At 50.7% G+C, this 21,139-nt stretch overlaps 1 protein-coding gene across 7 annotated transcripts in view; it reads right to left on the bottom strand.

Moving 5' to 3' along the window:
• Positions 1 to 21,139, bottom strand: part of MVB12B (multivesicular body subunit 12B) — a 192,194-nt gene that overhangs the window by 69,119 nt on the left and 101,936 nt on the right. For 5 of the 7 annotated variants that reach the window (XR_006210807.1, XM_042965148.1, XM_042965150.1 and 2 more), the window contains exon 7: positions 13,588 to 13,682. Coding sequence is in view for 6 of the 7 variants with exons in the window: in XM_042965148.1 (XP_042821082.1) it covers positions 13,588 to 13,682 (95 nt within the window). In the remaining variant the exon portion in view is untranslated. Of the gene's footprint in view, positions 1 to 7,473; positions 8,509 to 12,408; positions 13,193 to 13,587; positions 13,683 to 21,139 lie in introns of those variants that run through there. The other 2 variants (XM_042965153.1, XM_042965151.1) reach the window with 2 other exon arrangements.

The raw sequence follows: 21,139 nt of genomic DNA, 5'->3' as shown, positions 1-21,139 counted from the left end.
AAATGTCTGTCCTCATTAAATCCAAGTAAAAGGTACAATATCTTTAAAAAAAAAAAAACAACGTAGCCTGAAGAAAGGAACGGTTCCTCACCATCGATAGATAGGCCTCGTGACCTCTCATAAGATAGGGACATCAAGGAAAGTTGTTTGATCTACTCTCAAACGCAGAGCAAGGATGCCTTGGATGCCTGGTGTGGCCGTGTAGCCAGGCTGTGGTGTCTTAGAGCCTGGGGGCCCCTGGGCCTGGCCGTAAGCTTTGGAGAAGGGGACTTGGAGATCAGCTTGGTGGGTGGTAGGACTATATACCCTGAAATCAAGCCCTGGCTCACAGCTTTGTAAGGATTCTGGGGACCTTTTTCCCAAAGGGTTCTGGGATAGGAGGGGCAGGAAAGAAAGCCACAAACCAAATGGCAAAGACAAAGTCAAACCATTTCAAGGGTTGAACACAGCTATGATCCTTTCTCAATCAGAGCTAACTGGATGAGAAGGGATAGGGAAAATCAGAGGCTCATTTCAATGCTGAGAAGTTTTCTTTAAAATTGTTTTACCCAGTAGCAAACTAACATTTCAAGCAATTACTGATTTCTGGACCAGGATGGAAGTTTTGCTTTATGTTCCACCGAGAAGTCCCCCGTATTTGGCAGGGTCCCTGAAGGTGTGAATTCCCTTCTGGTTCTTCCTTAGCAAAGCAGCTGTTCCCTCCGACAACTGCATTTTTAGGTTGGGCGGGGGGGGGGGGGGTGTTGTGGGATGTCAAACTGCAGGGTAAGACCAGTGCTTCCTGAATAATGAGTAGCACTTTGCTGGAATAACAGTGTTTATGACAGTCATACCTGCTACAATTTCTGGGTGCCCATCCAGTACTAGGTACTTCCCATACATTAGCTGATCCTCAAAATACAGAAAATGAACTGAAATGTCACATAAAATGTCCAAAGTCACACAGTCAATGCAGCTGGAAAGGGTGAATCTCGAGAACTGATTGAACAACAAATATCATTAAGTGCCTCCTGGCCCCCGGGCCCTGGGCTGGGCATTAGACCCATCCCAGTGAATGAAGGGCACCATTGTGTCAGCATCCCAGAAGGGACCCTGAATTCCAGCAGTGAACTCAGCACCGAATGAGATGTTACGACCAAAGCTGGATCAACTCTCTTGGAATTGAGAAACCAATCAGACAGCCAAAGTTTTATAAGAAGCATAAATAGCCAAGAGGCTTCTGACCAAAGAAGCTGCTCATTTGGGCCTACAAAAGGCACAACCATCTTTGGCAGAATAAGGGTGAATGAGGACTCTGTAATTCACGAGCCAAAGGACCTTCCGACAGGATTGACACGGGTGTTTTGTTAGCACGGGGCACACTTAAGGTAAACACGCAGGGCAGTGGAACATCAAGATGGGTGTGTTTACTGCCTCTAGGTAGCAAGCGATTAAGTACCTCTAAGTGTCTCACCAGAAACGATGCTTAGGGCCGACGAGGCAAGCTTTACTCTCTCATTCAAAATTATGGATGTTGTCTGGCCAGTGGATCATGAGATCGTTCACGCTATAAAACAAGTCAGGCGTGAGAAACCTCTCTCTGACAAAGGATCTCAGCCTTGAATTAGAGTTCCGCATCACTCATTGTCTTAGAGACAATCGAAAAACAAATCTGGGAAATAAGGGGCCTCCTTCTCTGGGATATGTGACAAATATATTCCATCCAAATGTAGGCTGGAGCACGGAGATTTTTTTTTTTTTTTTTTTTAAATACAACAAGTGAGGACCATTGTTGGCCATTAATAAAAAGAAAGGGAAAATGCAGTGGATACGCAGGACACAAAACCCCAAATGCACCACAGCGAATAGACTGAGGTATTCTGTCCACAGGAAAGGTGGCTTCCTTGTTCTAAAAGAGATCAGAATTTCTTTTGTCCTAACGTGAGCCAGCGAATGCACTCATTCTGCCACAAAAGTGAGGATGCTCACATTGTGTGATGAAGGATAACTTCTGATCTCACCCCCAAATCCTCCGTGGCTGTCCAACTTCTCCCCAGTTTCTTCCAAATGCCCCCAACTTCACTCATGAAGCCGTCAGGAGCTTAAATGCACTCAACCTGGAGTCTGACCCCGTGGCTGCTGTCTAAGTCGGCAAGGTCAAAGCTCGGGTGCTTGGTGGCAGCAGCAGAGCTCGGGGAGCCGGACCCGGGCAGGAGGGAAGCACGGGCTGGGCGCCGACAGGGACCCACAGGGTCAGTCACCTCGGGCTTGGATGCATCCCAGGAGCCCCGAGCCAGAGAATGAAGCTGCAAGGCAGGGGAGGCACGGGCAGGTGACTGTCACTTCAAACAAACGTCCTATTGTGGGCCTGGTCCAGGACCGCTGGGGCAGAAGGGGAGAACAGCTAAAGCTCAGTCCTAGTTAAGTGAAGGGGTGGGTCTGGGCCACCCACTCTCACCACAGGGCTAAGAAAAGACCACAGCAAGGGAGAATCCAGGTGCCCAGAGCTCCCCAAAGGTCACCAACAGCAAGAGCAGTGGTAGAGCCACCTACTGATGGGGGAGGAGGTTCCTGGAATATTCCCTTTCCTGGTCCGGAAAGATCCGAGAAGCAGTGGGAACAAGGGGCCACGGAATAATTACAATCACAGCAACACATCTATGGGCACTTTCTGTGCACCAGCTATGGTTCTAAGCCTCACCCCAAACCACGGTCATCCCCATTGAACAGATTAGGAAATTTAGGCACAAGAAAGTTAAGCTCCTTGACTCAGGCCGCTTAGCTTGAGTGAGGGAGCTGCACCTTATCCTTTCACCGTTCTGCCCAGCAACAGCCAACGGGGGGCCACAGCCACCATTCAGTTGCTCTGTGGATTCAGGAGGGGTCATCCGCCCAGTGTCAAGGACCTCACTCTGATGAGGTTTCAGAGAGGACAATCCAGGGGAATCACCTGAGATTTGAACAATGCCGAGATCTAATATCCCAAGTCAGTCCCAGAGTGATTCGCTCTAGGGGTGGGTGCCGTTTTCAGCTTCAGTTTGGCCCGGGGAGCAAATGGCCACACACATCCTCGAGCAGCCTCTCCGGTGTGGGGATTTGGAACTTAGCGGCTGGATCAGAGGGACCTGGGGGTGAATCTCGGCCCTGCCCCTTACTAGCAGCATAACTGTGGAGAGATCGAAAGTTCTCAAAACCCGTTTCCCCCATCTGTAAAATAAAAATGTTTATAAAGATAAAATAAAGCTATTTATAAGAGAGATGTGTCTTACAAGGTTTGAGCATGGGAGCTCGGCAACACGGGCAGTTGGGCCTATGCCTACAAACCAGAGATAATGGGGGCGCCTGGGTGGCTCAGTCGGTTGAGCGTCCGACTTCGGCTCAGGTCATGATCTCACGGTTTGTGGGTTCGAGCCCCACGTTGGGCTCTGTGCGGACAGCTTGGAGCCTGGAGCCTGCTTCGGATGCCGGGTGTCCCTCTCTCTCTGCCCCTCCCCCACTTGTGCTCGGTCTCTCCTTCAAAGATAAACTTTTAAAAAAACATAAAATAAAATAAGATACTGGTAATGGTACAAGCCCTAAAGGTTTTCTTGGTAAGGATTGTTGGGGTGACAGGACAGAACGTGAGCAGGGTGCTTACGCAGAGCCTTGTACGGGCTAAGTGCTCGAGGAGGGTTAGGTATTATTAAAGTAAATTAATCTAATCCATTTTAATAAAAGCAAAAACCACCTCAGCTCCCTAAATGTGTTTAAATTAAAGAAGTTGCCTTAATTATGGCATTTCCCCCTCCCAGCCAACAGCCTATTACCGGGAGGGAGACAGAGCTAGAGAAAGACAGAAAGGCTGCCCTGGTATCAGCTGTCCTGAGGCAGGACTGTGTGTTGGGCCAACTAGGCTGCTTCATTTGCCCCCGAGAAACCCTCTGAAGAAAGGCAAAGGGCAGACGAAGAGAGGGGCTCAAGACGCTCCCTTGGTTTTCCAGCATTTCTGGGACTAGGCCTGCAGAGAGGACCCTGTGGGCTCCCAGGCATGCTGCCTACCAGGAGGGGACGTAGGACGGCAAAAGGGAGGCACGTTCCTTCTTGACAACCAGACACGGGACATGGACACACGGGGACAGAGGTCTCAGAGAGCCGGTTTTTCTCCAGGTGTTCCTGTGTTCGGGGACGTCCCAGTCAAAGCAGTGTTTGGATGGTCTGGGGGCAACAACCGCACACACTTGCCGGTGACACAGTGGGCACCGAATCCATAAACCCCGCAAGGCTCCTTCCCACGGCGTCCTCGACCCTGGGGGGCGGGGGTGGCCGCTGCCACCCCGGAGACGAGACCACGTGTGAGGCACAGGAAGCTTCCAGGAAACACGAGCCGAGACACCGTTCTACTTAAATTATTGACGCTGTTGTTGCAACAATGGAGACGGGAGAGATCTGGGATTTCAGATCCAGGAAGGCTTGGTGCTGTGCCTGCCATTTCGGGGCTCATCAGAGGGAGAACGGGGCCTGAATCTGGCTTTTCTGGCTCCTGCCCTGGTTCTTCCCGCTGCCCCTTGGCTGCTTTGCTCTTGGCTTGAAGCAGGGGATGCGGGCCATTAAACCAATGCCTGCCTGAGCTCGGCCTTGCTTAAAAACCAGAGAGAGAATTGAAAGCACAGCGGGAGGGTGGGGCTACCCCTTCAAGGGCACCGGAGTATCTGTCACCTAATAATTTTTAAATTTTTTTTCACAATGACGAAACTGGAAAAAGTCTTCAACTTTCTCCTGCTCGTGGAGCACAGGAAAGGCAGAAATGAAAGCCTTGAGTAGACAGCAGCCCCCTGGGCGGCCCCGCTGCCCCACGTACTTTTCTTCCAAAAAAATCCAAAGCCACATTGGGCGATTTTATAGAAGTTGCTGGCTCACTCTGCCAACCACTTCTCTCCTTCCTGCCCCAAGCCATCATTCCGTCACCCTCCTGAGAAAGGGCTCGTGGGCTGCCAGCCACAGAAAATAGCCCACTTCTAAGTGATGATGCGTGACAGAATGTCTCCGTTTCCAGGGGGTGCCGAGCAGAGCCATGCCAGAGAGCCTTTATTGCAACTTTGTTCGGACTGACGACGAGATTTTCTCCGAGCACTGTGATTACGGAGAAGTAATCTTACATACAAAATCATAGAAGAGCGGGTTAAGACGACAAAGACCGTGCTGGGCAAGAGCCAGTGTGTCCCGAGTGGTAACTCTCAACAAGTCTTTGGGCTCCTGCTCTGCTCACAGCCCTGCAGGGGAGGCGGGGATGGAGAGAAGGGACACTCCTGTACTGCTTCCCGATTTCTAAAATGTTCCTCTACCCCCTGGTTCCTCACGCCGATGCTGGGAAGGCGGCAGTCCTTACTGAATCGTTTCACAGGTAGGAGCACCTGACGTGGAGTGAGTTGCCCAAGGTAACTTAGTGTATGCCCGTGCACTGGCACAACTCTGGTGGGGAGCCATCCACACGTGTTGTGTGGTGCACAACCTGTGTGGTCATTCGCAGTGGCTCTGTGTGATGGCCACATGTGCTTCTGACTGCAAATGTCCCCTCAGTCACCTGCTGAACCTTCTTCCACAGGCTTCCTATGGTCCTCGGAGGGAGCATGGGGCTGGGCACACAGAGCTCTCAGGGTCTGCTAAACAAATAAAGGAGTTAACAACCTTTCTTTTCACCTTAGTTTAATTACAACCTCCTTGATTCAGGAAGCATGGAAGGCATGGCGTGCCTGGGTGGCTCAGTCGGTTAAGCGTCTGACTTTGGCTCAGGTCATGATCTCGTGGTTCTTGGGTGCAAGCCCCATGTCGGGCTCTGTGCTGACAGCTTGGAGCCTGCTTTGGAGTCAGTGTCTCCCTCTCTCTCTCTCTCTCTGCTCCTCCTCTGCTCGTGCTCTGTCTAGCTCTCAAAAATAGGCATTTAAAAAAATTAAAAAAAAAAAAAAAAGAATGGAAGGCAGCCTCCTTCCTCACTGCCCATAAACCTTTGTTGTCTCCAAGCGCTCACAGGTGAAATCTCTCCAACGCAAAACAGCGTGGGAGTATATAAACCAGGAAGAGAGCAGTCCCAGACGGAAGAGAATCAGAAAAGCTTAGTGGCAGTTTGGGGACAGGCCTTCAAAGATGGGCCCACAGAGAAGGTAGGTCAATCTGAGCCATTTGACCTGCAGGGGCAAATGCACAGAGAGACAAAGCTGAGGACACGGGAGTGACACAGGTTGGGGAGCACAGGTGAAGAGCAATGGAGAGAAGGCACCGGCAAAGTAGAGGCTGGCCACCAGACAGCCTCAATTTTGGGCAAGCTAGGTGTGAATTCACACGGTGGAATGGGGCAGGCATGAAGGTTTTGCTCTGCAGAGTTCTACTTGGGGAGAGGAGTCTGTGACCTGGGCAACCGGACTGAGGGTAGACGAGCCAGGTAAAGGAAGACAGACAAGTAAGTGCGAGGCACCAACGCCTGGTCCTGCCGGCCCGAGCGTGGCCAGCCCCAAGCGGGGAGGCAGGAAAGTCAGGAGAGGACCACCCTTGATGCTTAGCTCTAGGAGACTAGCTGGGGCCACTCACCATGGCTGTAGATCCATACTTAATCCCAAGTAAGATGATCCCGAGCCCAGCTGAGGGGTTTCAGGGTCTCTCTGTGAAATCCTAGAGGAGGCACTTGCCGAGCGGAACACCTCCAGGAGGCGAGAGTTCCCCAAGCGCCCCGTGTGCCTGCCCGCACACGCTGTTCATTAACTTCGGTGACACAGCCATCACGGTGGGTGTATAAAAGCACATCCAATTAGCCAGGCCTACATGAATATTTGCACTCTTAAATCTTTTGCATTTCGAAAGGGTTAAAGCTTATTATTAGCATATAATTTATAGTCCTTTCTCCCAGGAAAGGAATAATGCACAGTAAATGCCACATTCATTTTAATAATACATGTTACAGTCTGTGCCCAACATCTGCACAAAGGTAAAGGAGGCAGATTTTTTTGACATGTCCCACTCTGCCATCTAAACACAGGCTTTTTGTTTCTTAAGTGACGGAAGGTTTAATCAAGAAAGCAGGCAATTCATCAATCGAAACAAGGCAGCGTGCGTGCGCGTGACAGCACACACATGGTTGTGTACAGAGCAAACCTGGCCACCTGTCAACTGCACCTTTTACATCAGGATATACAAATACACTATGCGATCAATTCCCCATCCGCTCCCATTCATTTCTTCTTTTTCTTATTATATTTTTCTTTGTGCTCGATTTTGTTGTCAGTCAGGGCAAGAATAGATGGATAGACAAGGGACGCATGGCTGTTAGGGGTGATGATAAAAATTTATTTGCCTTTAAAATGACTTATTTCCTCCTTGATTTGAGCACCCTTATTATAAATATTTCTTTCGCTTCATTCAGGAATCTCCCCCGTCCGCTATTATCTATGGCTGTGTCGAACGGAGGCTTCTCTCCTGGGTCCTGGCCACCCTCCCCTCCACGTTCTCCCCCACCCTGCCCCCACCTTCTCCAACCAGTCCTTGGTGGTTCTGAAAATCCTCGGCGGAGGATGAAGGAAAGCGGGGGTCTGAATACAAGGCCACATAAGGCACACGAGTACGTCCATGACGGACAAAGGCCATGGGGGACGTTTGCGAACGCAGAGGTTGCCTGGCGTTCTTAGGTGGGGGCTTCCCCTGGAAGACAGTGGTGTTCCCTCAATTGTGGTTACTGGTAACATTGTCCCTCAACCCACACACGGCTGACACGCACCCAAACACAGGGGAAGAGGAGAACCAGGGGCATGCACACGGGAGATGCGGACACAAATCCCGCAGAATACCAGCAACGCTGGACGCGAAGCAGTTGTTGGTTAGAACGTCTCACACAGAAACAAAATCAAACCGTCTTTCTCGAGCACCCCTATTGTTTTGGTCTCTTAGCTTCATTGTCCCAACCCGACCATACTTTACGGTCGTTAAAGGATTAGGTTTACTTTCAATTTTCCAGGTGAGATTTTTTTTTTTTTTTTCCCTAAAAGACAGAAATAATGTAATCACTGCAAACGAAAGGAAAAATGTGTGTCTAATTGTTTGGTATGGGGCAGAGGAGTTTTTAAATGATCACACTGTAAAACATACAGTTTTTTTTTTTTTTTTGGAAGAAGATGAGCTGGTAGCAGAAATTTTATCCGATTGGATGAAATATATAAATCATGAATTTCATAATGCTGATAATTAAATGTCCATCTTCCAATTTAAATGAGGACTAGATTAAAACTGCATGGAGAAGGCTGATATTCAGAAATCATTAATTATTTTTAATTGCTCTGTGCTTTCCTGGTCTGATGTCAGAGTTACACAGCTCATACACGGTTCTGTTTCAGATGAAATCCTTCTCCTCTCTGTGCAAGTCTTGTGAGTCAAGGCGAGGAGTCGATGGACTCAGATTGTCCGTGCTCACAAGGCTTCCTGCCCCAACATCTTGAAAGGGGGCTGGATTTTAAGAGGGCACAGCTGTAGAGGGCAATAGCAGGGCTTTTCCAGCCATCAGAAAGCACTCTGGAAAAAATGAGAAGACCCAAGAACACTAAAGGTGGGGGGAGACTCCCCCCCCATCTGCTGGGACAGTTCCAGGTTATAGCTTTTGTCCGGGTGCAAGTGGGGACCCCTTCTACTCTCAAAAGTGATGGTGTGGGCAATCAATTCTGTGGTCAGCCCCATGCTGATGGACAAATGAAGAGATCAGCAAGGCCAACTGCCTACGTACCGAAGGGAAGAGAAGCCGGGCCCCTCGGCCCCCCATGCAGTGAGGCTTCCGGGTATTTCTGCACTGTGGCTCATCCGGAATTCATGGACTGTTTGAGATTTTGGTCTTTCTTGCATGCCAGTTCCTATATGCACTTGCATAGTTTTACTATTTTACACTACTATGTCAATTTTTTTTTCCGAAAGGGAGACAAATGAGTTCTTTGGGGAAAAATCTGCACTTGGAGGTCTAAATCAGTTGATAACAACAAAACAAAAGGGTAGCGCAGCGTGGTTCCCCATGCCTATTGCCTCCTGTTCGTTAAGCCAAGCTGCCCTAAGTCCGATAGCAGACATTCCTTGGTTAGAAAAAGTGATCGCGGGCATGTCGTGGCAGAGCCGCTCGGTATGGGAGCCTATGGCCCAGGTGCGCCGTCCAGGGTGGACGGGAGGTCAGGGAGCTCCTCGTTCCTGACACTCCCCACGGCTCCAGTCCCTAAGGCACAAGAACATTTTGAAAACGTCTCCTTCAACCACCAAGCATGTTAGGGGTTCAAACACGAGCAGATCCCCCAGTACACAGGCCTCCAGGCTGTCCTTCTCAAACTCCCTGAACAGGGGCTGTTCTGCCGTCCACAGACAGCATCGTATAGGGCCCGCTTTATGAGGAAGAATTCCGTAAAAGGAATAGTTAGGCTCTTCCCAAGCAACCAGCTTATTTTTATTCTTATCCATACAGAGCTTGTCCTGATTTAGAGCCAAACCCAGAATCCCCTTTGTGAAAAACCTCGCCCACAGCCGCACCCCCTCTTTTCCAATCTATATTTTTGTTCACGCTTCCGTTTTCACTTCCACCTTGATTTGGTTACATGTTATTTTTGGAGCTGCCTTCTATCTGTCTGGAACAGGTGGAATATAAATAAATCAGACATCTAGACATCTAAAACAGCTCTAAGGGGGAAAAGGAAGGGTCGGAGGCTATTGTTCGGGACTAAAACAGAAGACTTCCCAGGAGAGAGAAGATATTCCGAAAAAGAAAACCAGCATCGAGAGACAGAACGAGGACACTCAGGAGCAGGGATGCGGGATGGAATCTAGAAAAATCAATGTGACCCTGAGGAGAGCCCTCTCTGGAGGGAAGGTCTTAGAGGCACCTAACTGAGGGGAACACACAGGTTAGAACGTCGCCAGGAGAGCACGAGCCCACGAGCTGCCATTCGTCAAATATAAGAATTAAACAAAAGTGGTTTGCCAGCTCTCACATACACGGATAGTCAAGTGGGCCACACCAGGCACCCACCATTTCATTTCTAGCTCCTCTTTCCAGGAAAATCATCCTCAAGCCCTAATGAATAGAGGGACATGGTGATGTGGGGAGATGGCCCAAGCTGCCAGGCTCTCATGCTCACTCTGCCTCTGTACCACCAGTGGAACAGGCCAGATGCTATCAGCCTTGCAGTCAGCGGTCTTTGGGAGATATCGGCGGACAGGAGATTCTGGGGACTGGACAATAGAAAAAACCCACATATTCTCAAAAGGGGACCCTAAGAAGATAATTGACCTGTGGCCTGCGAGTGATCTCCAGTAGAATTTAGAAGCCCGTTCTGAGTCAGGAGGCTTGTGAGCTCTCAGAAAGGACAAGGCACTTACGGGGGCCAGTGGGGCCAAGAGCATGCCAAATGAACTCCGGGTCTAAGCTTTTTATTATAAAAGCAACACTTGCCAACATAGAAAATTGAGACACTACAAAGAAGGAAAAAAGAAAAAAAGAGCAGGCAAGGCTGGTGAAAACCCCTGGAAACACCCTGGCAGGTACCTTCCCAGACCTTTCCAGACTTCACATATTTTTTTTTTTTAATGCAATCACATTGCACACTCCGGTTGCCACTTACCATCCATGCACACTTTTTTATCCACATCATTTTTTCATGCCTGACAAGGCCATTGTAAGAACGTTTCATAATTTAACCCTTTGCTTTTGTTTTGGATATTTACGAGCTCCATCCCCCAACCCCTTTGCCTGAGTGTTATCATTTTTAAGAAGCAGCGTGGCTCATCCCTGTGGATGAGTCTCTTCGTACACCGCTAAGTATTTCTCTGAAGTTCTTACTGGCAGAAGCGGGAGGATCAAAGGTGTGCTTTGTGGCCGTGTGAGGAGCGTACAGGGTGTCTGAGCAAGGGGACAGGAGCCTCTCAGGATTTCAGCACTGAGTCAGCAGAAGCCCCTCATCCCACTTCCGTGGGCAAGACAGAGCTATTGGCGGAACAGTTGGCACGTGTTGGCTGATGGATTGCATCTGGACCCCCAAACGGCTGAATGAACATGAACATGTGGAAAGACAGGGCCCAGCTGAACAAGGGAGGGCCCCACAGAGACAGAACGGGCTGGCCAGAGGTAGTGGGCACAGATGCCAGAGGCATTCGAACGGCCAATCGGGATGATCGCCTGCCCCAGGGGTCAGAGAGAGGATTCCCGAGCAGGGCAGATACCAGGCTAAAGGCTCTCCTTCCTCCCTCCCATAAACAGTTCACGGACACGTCCGTGTGCTCAGGCCAGGGCTCCGTACTCTCTCCTCCCCTTCCTCTAGCAGCTCAGAGCACCGTCCCTTCCCCTGCAGGCCTGACACACGCGAACCGTCTCAGTGGAAGGTACAGGAAAGAGGACAGATTAACAGGTGTGCCTTTGAGAAAACGTGTAAGAGTAAATATTACTTTAGTAACGACGCATACGAGTTACAAGTGGGCGGCTCGCTTTTCTGATTACTTAGTTTGGAAACCTCCTTTGGAAGGGCCTACAAACCAAGGGAGCCATGATTGAATGTTTTCAGGAAGGAACCAGAGTGCACCAGGGGTGTGTGCCAAAGGCCTGGCCCCTGGAGTCTGTGGTGAACGTGCACCAGAGAGCCGGTCCAGAACAGGATGATCCATTCATTTGGTTACCAGCAGAGCTCCGATGACCATGCATTGGGCACGCTTTGCCTTGAGTGTCTTTGGAATAAACCATTGAAACCTTAACTTTGCGATACCAAACTGAGATGTGCCACTCAGCGCCAGATCCTGTTCATACGGAGCGGGGGGTGTGGGGGTGGGGGTGGTCTCTGTTCCCTTCTACCAGAACGGCTCGCAGGCAGGCAGCTGGTGGGTGGGCGGGCAGGCTTCCCAGCTGCACCACGGTTGCCCAGTGCTGAGCTTGCAGGCCTTATGGAGGCAGCGGGCCCTGCGGACTCTTCCTGGCAGCATTACAACAAAGCCGTCCCGGACCCGGGTGGAGCGATTTGGTGCCCGCAGCCGCCGAGGAGACCGGGGCTGCCCACGGCCCTGCCGTAGCCTCGACGGTAGACGTTTGGAAGATAAAACCCAACAGACTGCCACTTACATAAATGTAACAGGAAGTTTCTGAACGGCTTCCCCTGTGTCTTGAGGCTGTTACCTCGGTATTGCTAAACTAACAACACCTCATCAAAGCCGCGGGGCGAGGAAGCAGTGGTCCAGAGGCAGACAGGAACATTCCTGCCAAACCAGGGGAGATTTCACTCTGTGGGCCCTTTTCTGCAGAAATGTCAACAGCTGGGAAAGCCATCAGAGAACCCAGGTAAGGTGGGGGGAGCTGAACACCGTGGCTGGAAAAAGATTTGCAAGCTGGAGGGAAAAAGTCATCTGCTTTGATTGAGCTTTCCTCATGTGCATTCGGAACGGGGTCACCCTGCTGGATTTCACAGACCTGTTTTGCACCACCATGCCACGAAGCATCTGGGGAAATATTCAGCTTTTCTACAAAATAGGTCATCTTTCCACACTCGTTACGCTCCTTGTCGACTTTGCTGAAATGGCCACAGCACAAAAGAAATCCTCTCTGGAGGTGCTTTTCTGAGACAACGTGCTCCCTCTACCCTTTGGGGCGACCAGGGCTTTCAGAACATCCCTGGCCTTCCCTTTCCCCACCCAGAAATCGAACAACGGGCTTTTGCTTCTACTTCCAAACCTATTAGGGAGTGATCATAACAAGAGAAACTGATACTGACATGAATTATACCATTGTTCTATTTCATCTATTTAGTAACCCCAAGTTGCAATTTTTAGAAAAAAGATTACCTTTTAAATAACGGATTCATTATGGTACATGAATGAATGCCATGTTCCCGTGTTCAAAACGTCACTCACCATTAAGGGTGTGCGCTGGTAAGTGGCACCGATTTACTACTTCCCCTGATACACAAACGCCCCTGACTGGAGGCCGAGGATAATCGGAGGTGAGCCTGCGGGTTTCCTCCGCTCTTAGCGGGTCACCTGTGCTGCCAGGCACCTAATGAATCTCCACTCTGTAATAAGGGTTGCAGGAGTCCCCCTCCCCGGGTGAAGGTGAAAAGGGAGACTCACGCCGCTGACGTTCCTGCCAAAGTAACACCAGCAATTTCAAGGCCGGGTTCAGAAATCGCAGACCCCCACGATGGTGGTTGGGAGGGGAGACCGCCGGTGTCCCTTCGGGCCACAAATCTGGCTTTGGGAAACGAGAGGTGCGGACAGACCTGGATGTGGGCTGGTGAGCAGACCGGGCCTGGGCTCTGTGCTGCTCCCAAGACCCCAGGGGCAATCTGCCCTGGCCCTGGCAGGTGACTAATACAGGGACTATTCTCAGGAAGCCTCCCTTCAAGCTTGTGAAATCCACACATTGTTTTTCATCGTTAGTCTCAAAACACACGGAGTATCTGGCCCTCCTCTAAGTGCTGAGGTGACACAAAGGAAGGAAAGGGCTGATCTCTGCAGGGAACAGGCCCCTTGCAGGGTGAACGAGAGAGGGAAGACAGATGCCATTCGAAGCCAGGAGACACGCAGAGGGAGGTGGTGCCCGGGACACAGACACGGTAGCTGGCCAGTACCGGAGGCCCCACGTACCTGATATGGCATACAGATTGGAGTGCTGGTACTCATAGTCAGCCCGAGTGCTGTTCCTGCCTCGGAAGGTAGCAGGGAGCGTTAGAGAGATGTGCCTAAGAAAGAGACGGAGGAGAAAGGAGGTTACAGGGCACGCAGAGCACTCCCCAAGGCCCAGAAAGCCCCCGCACCACCAACGGCCCGCAGCAGCACAGAGCGTGAGGTGGGGGCGCCCTGGTGAGCAGGCCCCCCAACGGCTCGAATTCCCCCAAGGAATCCCGAAGTTTCCAGGCATCAGAAGTGACCTTTTTTTCTAATTCCTAAAAGAACATCCAAGTGGAGGAAAGGGTTTCCCAAGCCTCATGGCATGTCCAACCCCAGGTGCTTGAAGGAGGTGGGCAACTTAGTCTCGACCTCTGCCCACGGGGCAAGATATACCAGCAGGAGCAAATACTTAGGCTCTGGACAGGCGTCTCGGTTTGTTCTGCCATCTTGGCTCATTATCCACCCAGTGGCTTTCACACCTGTCCCATGGAGCCACTGAGGATAACCGTGCAGGAAGCACTTTGTGAACAAAGGTGTTGAGCATTATTATTACCATGTGAGTCCAGGAAAACTAACAATCACTGAGAATCAGAATGGCATGCTCTTCTGAATGGCTATGCCTGCATGTTCCCCCCTCTGGCAGAAGCACACAGTAGGTGCTTAGGAAAGCACCTTTGATTGATTCAACACTGTCTTTTATGGCACAGGTGTTGGCCATTAAAGCTCACAGTGCGCACAGAGCAGAAGCGAGTATTCAATCAAAGTAGATAAGCCATTTAGTGTGGTCATCAGCTGCCTTTAGCAAATGCAAAAAAGATGAAAACGATAGGAAATATATTTCAAACCCAACAGGTCTGCATAGAAAAAACAAACAAACAAACAAACAAACAAACAATAAAGCCTCTTCCTGGTATGACTGGGAGGTGGCCTGAAATAGCTCAGAAGCCAGAGTTTTGGCCACACTCAGTCGTTCCCAAAAGGGAAAAGACGGAGGAAGGGAACGTTTATTACATCAAGCAAGCTTTACGTTGTACACGTTGCCTTTTTCACACAACAAACGTGTGACCTCCAGGAATGACTCTTGTACACCCAGGCTCCTAGGAGGGAAGGTTCTCTAGGCAAGACCTGTTTCCGCAGAGCCAGGAGCGAGCAGAAGCCTCTTGGCTACAAGATGAGCACCTAAGGCTGTAGAGGCATTCGGTTTGCTGGGCTGCAGGGTTAAGCATGGAGGCAAACACCTATATCACGGAACAGCCTGGCTGAACCAAGACGGGAGGGCGGGGGGAGGAGGAGGGCTTTGCTGAGCACAGGCTGCACTTAGCAGTGTAGGGCCACCAGCAGGCAGAAGCACAGGGAGACCCTGACGTGTGTGTGTAGTCAATCTGAATGTCTGCTCATTACTGATGCTAACTAAGGATGCAGAGGGGAGCTCCCTGAAGGAGCTCCCAGGCTACAGGGTGTTGAGGTATAGAAGCAAGCCACTGTGGAACAGGACATGCGCCCGCGTGCTGAGTGAGCACAAGAGTTCTGACAAAGGGGATGGGCTTCTAGTGGCCCCTTCTCAGAGGAGGACGTGAGTCTCGACACAGTACAAGGGACTCAGTGGAGAGTCAGGCAAAGCCAACACTGGCACAGGGTCAGGGAACACGTGGAAACGGCGCTGGAAAGGACACTGAATGCCTTACTGCAAGGTTTCTATCCCCTAGGATGAAGGTTCCCGATTCTGTTCCGCCCATCACAGCACAAATGAAGGCATTAGAGCCACCTGGGAGCTTGCTAACACTACAGAGTCCCAGCCACGCCCCTGGGGAGTCGGGTTCAGCGGGCCTGGGGTGCGGCCAGAAATCTATTTTTAACAAGCTCCAGCAGTGACTCTGAAGGCTGGCCAGGTTTGGGACCCTGAGACGATGAAGAGCAGCTGCAGAAGGGTTTTACACAGTTGATCGGCGCCTCTGACCACAGCACTTAGTCAATGAAGCTGAGCAAACAGAAGAATGAATTATTGACTGTGGTTGTGGTTGAGCGGAGCAGAAATGATGACAGGTGAGCCTGCAGAGGGTGCTCGCCGTGTGCCAGGCCTCGGGGTGTGCAGATCTCACGCACTCTCTCCTGGCTCCTCGTGCCGCCCCTGGGAGGCGAGTGCAGGGCCCGGTGCAGGATGGGAGGCCCCGGTTCAAACACTGGAAATTTCAAGATGGGGACAGCAGAGCACTGTGCCAAGCATGGGGCCCTTCGAGGCTGGGCCCCGGTGCACCGGTCCCGGCGGCACATCCACGAAGCTGGCTGAGGCAGACGCTGATATTGCACCAGTGAGGGGATTTCCAGAAGCCAGGGAAGGACTACACTGCAGGGCTGCCATTCCTTAAGATTTCCAAGCCTTGAAAGCACTTGCAAGAGCTACATGCAAGCAAACTAAGGACATCACACATCTGTGCAGTGCGGTGGCTACTCTAGGGCCTGGAGGCCTTCAAGGAAGGCTCGTGGAGGAGGTGGGTGTTAGCGGGACTTCAGGAGACCGTCAGACCTGGACGGTGGCAAAGAAGTCAACAAGCAGCCAGAAGAGAAGACAGGGCCAGCACAGCCGTTCAGTGGTTAGAGACGGGCCAAGGGGTCTGGAGCGAGAACACACAGATGGGGCCCGGGGCAGGGGTGCAGGACAGGCAGGGCACCTGTGTGGGCAGAGGTCACCCTAGAGCAGGCAGGGAGGGGACATGAAAATGCCCACCACGTTACAGGAACGCTTGCTTACAAATGTGATTGCACATGGAAAGAAGGAAGTGCTGTGTTGGGGGCGGGGGGGGGGGCAGGGAATGGAGGACAGACAGGCAGAAGGGCGAAACTAGCCTCCTAACTGGCAGGAGGCCGGAGTGGTCAGAGCCTGAAGGCCGGGAGAGGGTGTGGGACCAGGCTGAAGACGGCTACGGGGCCACAGCACAGCAGGGCCCTGCATAAGCTCGGACTTTATCCAGGAGGACTTTGAAGCAGAGATGTGACAAGATCCAATTTGCAATTTTAAAAGAATGCCCGCCTGTGGGAAAGTGAGGAAATAAAGCGGAGACGCCACGGTACGGGAACGGAGCAGCAAATTACAACGGAGATTATCACGCAATTGCAATTATTCAGCACTTACTGTGTGTAGACTCTTAACAATTCCTGCCAAAGGGTCCTGCTGCAGCCCTCTAAATGAATGGTTTGGGGGCACTTCTAGAATACAAAGGACTTAAACATGAAGGATGTGCTAGAGAAATCAGGTGTGGGGCTCCTCAGCTGCCCCACTCAACGTGGACTCCCTGGTCTGAACCTTCCTGCTTCCCTGGGGCATCAGGCTGTGCCCGGCTGATAGGCTCTGCAGCCCTCCCTCCCTTGGCCAGCCTCCCTTCCTTGCAGATGGTCCTTTCTGGCTCCTCCTCCAACTTTTGAAAGAGTTGCCATTTGTAAGGGTTCTGGTTTAGCACGCGCCTCATTCTGCACGATCTCCCTGGGCAACCTAACCTGCATCCATACCCTGACTCAAGCTGCCCTCACACACCAGCCTGCCTTTCCCAACTCTGTCTCCTGTCACTCACTTTTCCCTCTACCAGGAAGAGGGAAAGTCCTGTAAACCTCTGAATATGCCATGTTTTTTTTTTTTTTTCATGCTTTAGTCTGACTCTTTATCCATGCTGCTCTCCTTCCTAGAATCTCCATTTCTTCCTTACCTACCCTCCAAACTCCTATCCATCCCTCAAGACCCCACCTAATCATATCTTCTTTGTTAGAACCTTCCCTGGGCTTGTTCCGGGATCACAGAGGTCCCCTCCACCCCCCCCCCGCCCGCCGCTGTCTCCAGTTCTCACAATATACTTGAAGCATCTGATACGAGTCTGCCTTCCTAACATGACTGTGACCTCAAGAGCAGGGCCAAAGCTCATCAGTTTTGTACTCCATTTTCTAGGACGATTTCTGACCTAGGGTAGACAACTGTTGAACATATGTTGACCACATCAAGTGCTCAGCCTACTCCATTAAAACCTTTGGATCTTTTTGACATAAATGGCTATAGCATCTATTATTTTGTTTCTGTGCATGTGTGTTTGCCAATTAGACTCAAGCAGTCTCCTCTGAGACCACGCATCCCACTCCTCTGTGCTCTGAGGAAAACAGGCATGATGGAAGAAGAGATCAGTACTCGTGGTGGTCGGGAATCTGTGGGAGGTGGAGGGCGGGGGGAGGATAGAGAAAAGGTTTCTGATCTCCTACTCTAGACAATGTATGGTTTTCACAGTCCATGTGAAATTAAAAGAGCATTCAAGTTGCAGACCCAGCTGTGCCTCTTACAGAGTCATTGCTCCATAGCAATGTGTTGAACTGAAATGAAGTTACCCAAAACTCCAGCTACAGTGATTCCTGCAAGAGTATGATGCAGCATTCAGAGGGCAGGAAGAGAGGCCCCGGACCAGAGACAGCTTTGGGGAGAAGAGTTCCCTATGCTGCAAATAGAGGCTCTTCGCTTCTGTTGTTTGGCCACAGGAAGGAGGGGACGTGGGAACAAACAGGAGGTTGAAAAGGCTCAGCAAGGCCTCCCTTAATGAGGATGGACAGTTGGGGCCGAGGGGACAGATAACCTGTGGTTAAAGAGGAAGAAAAAGTCACCTGCTGAAGGAGAAGTGGCCCAGGGGCGCTGCGGTGTCAGATTAGCCTGAAAATGACAGACGACAGGAACCAGGGAGGCTCTGCATTCAGCAGCGTCTCAGAGCAAAAGGAAATTCTACGTCCCCCGGGGTCAGGGGGGACCCCACGCCAGGCACTGGGCTGAGTTTCTTTACATATACCCCTCGCCTAATCTTCCCAGCAACCTTTTCAGATAAGAATAGTTAACTCTATTCAATAGAACAGGGGACTGGGGCTTTTGAGGTAAAGCTGACAAACAGAAAGCTGGGAATTAATGAAAAGGTTAGTTTATGTGTCCTCCGGAGATTATTACCGTTACCCGAAAATTGTCCTGATGTATCGTCTTGACTACCGGCTACACAGAGTGAGGACTGCACGGTCCATCCCTAGGCCCCTCTTGAAAGTGATGTCAAGGATGCAACATCTCTGCCACTTGCTAGCCTGAGGACCCTGGAAGGCCACAGTCCCTCTAATACCACCTCACAAAGGGAAAAACAACAGCGTGGGACAACCCACGGCCCAACCACAAACCCAGGGAGGCAGAGCGGTGGCGGTGGTGAACGGTATTGACCCTGTAGTCAGCCTGACACGGGTTCAAACCCCAGCACCGCCCTAGGCGCTGGGTGCCCCTCAGTGAGGGTATGTTGCCTGCTGGTGCACACCTCGCTACGAGGCAGAGCAGACAGTCAGTGTCGGTGACAATTTCACATACAGATCCTATTCTGATTCTTCCTGCTCCTGCCATTGTTTTAGAGTCCTGTTCATGAGGGCCTCAGCCCAGGACCATTACAGAACCCACTGGTGTCCTCTCTCTGCAGGAGAATGAAATCCCACTGCCCCACCATTGGGACGTCCTGCCAGCTCCAGCCCATCCCTCCTCTCTGAACTTGTCCTGTTCACGGTCCCTGCACTCACCTCCTCCAACCAGCAACCTGAACTCTCATTCCTGCCTCAGGGCCTCTGTACTTGCTGTTCCCTCTGCCTTAAACACACTTCCCCCAGCTCTCCAGAAGCTGGCTTCTCCCCCCCGCAGGCCACCCCCTAGATGTCTGCTGGGGCACCTCTCCTCCAGCCGCTTGCTCCTATGACACCCCACTTTCTTCTCTGCAGACCCCTCCCACTCTGCAGGACTGTCCGATTCACTTCCAAATCACCAGAACATGATCTCCACTACACTTTCTCTTTCCACCAAAGCCCTAGTGCCTAGAACAGTGCCCTGCACACAGTGGGTGCTTAAAAATAGGAGAGCCTTGTAAGATTACCTAATGCCTGAACGAAAGGGTGAATCTGATTCTGACCTGTACTTAGAGACAGTGTGGGGAAACTTACGGGAAAACTTCCCATTTGTCTCTTTCTCATCCCCAGGACAGGGTTGGTTAAGGGTTTGGAAAATGCAACTATTTCTGCTTCGTGAATATTTTTACATAAACATAAACACATTCATCGCGGCATTGCTTAAAATGCAAAAAAATGGAATAAAATATCAAATAATAGGGGACTGGTTAAAAAATTATGGTACAACTGTCTGACCAAATAATTTTACAGCCATTTAAAACATTTTAGAAGACTGGAACAGCCAGAGCCCGTGCCTGTTACTATAGCATCTGGTGGGAAGATACAAAGGCCTAATTTTCACACTTGAAGTTGTGATTGGTTAACTCAATACCTTGGCTTCTTTCCCATAACCTCATGGTCTAAAGAGATTAAGGGAACGCACCATTCATGATGCTGGATGTTGCTGGCAGAGGAAAGAAGGAAGCAGCCAGGTGCTTCAGCAGACCGTGGACACTAGATGCTCTTCTGAAGCACCCAATCCAGAGGGGTTAGAAGAATGAGTACTCCATGGCATCCAACAAAACTGAAAAGTGTAAGACAGTGATGGCTGCTGGTGCCCCCAAAGACACCAAGTTCAATGAAGTCACTTCAAGGGGCCCCAAAGTCATTGATTACTCTGTGAGCAGAGCAATGTGTTTTAGATTTTAAGAGTGTTCATAAAGATCACTAGCAGGCCAGAAAGACCCAAAGACTCAGGAAACCCGCTCTACCTAGGGGGGCACCTAGAGATGAAGACCTTCTAGAACCATCCCTAGTAGGCCTCGGACCACTGGAACAAGGGATCGACCATCAGAGGCCAACAATCTCTGCCACTTGACTCAAATGATGGCTCACTATTCCCAAATCTGTTTGGTAACTGGGGAATTCCAACTAGAAGAGCCCCTAAATCCTAGGGGAGCTTTATCTAATGTTCCTCCCCATTCCCCACCGGGGAACAGCCTGGAGGAGACAGGCACGCCCTGCTGAGTGATCACCTCTCTCCGCAGGAGGGGCTGGCGGTTCTGTAACAAATAGGTCAGCATCACACATGCTGCTGACAAGGGCTCTGGCTAAATAGATGCTGAGGGAAATTTCATTTTTTTTCCCCCAAGTCAGTTTTAGGCACCTTATTCAATTAACATGGCCACTAAGCTGCAGACAGCTCCATATAAAAGCCCCTCAGTTATAGAATACATTTTATTATGTGACAATAGTTGCCAGCACGATTTATTTCCTTTGATGGGATTCTGCTTTTTCCTTGTTAATTTAAATCTGTATTTTCTAGTGCTGATTCCAGGTCTGTGTGAATTTTTAAAATGTTACCATTAATCTTCTGGACCCAGTGGCCACATATAATGAAGATGGCTCTGCCCAGGCGGCCGTGATGCCTGCTGTCCTCTCGAACTGTCAGAGGGCAGCATGGAGGGAACGGTGGCTGGTGAGGCAGAGGCAGACTCAAGGTGGGAGACAGACGTCACTTTTATCTCTCACCTCTTATATACGCGTGGGTGCACACATGTTCACGCACATATGCAGAACAAACTTTGTGGTGTGAAATTACAGC

The sequence above is a fragment of the Panthera tigris genome, chromosome D4, assembly GCF_018350195.1.
Source record: "Panthera tigris isolate Pti1 chromosome D4, P.tigris_Pti1_mat1.1, whole genome shotgun sequence".
Taxonomy (NCBI): domain Eukaryota; kingdom Metazoa; phylum Chordata; class Mammalia; order Carnivora; family Felidae; genus Panthera; species Panthera tigris.
This window is presented reverse-complemented; position numbering and strand designations above follow the sequence as displayed.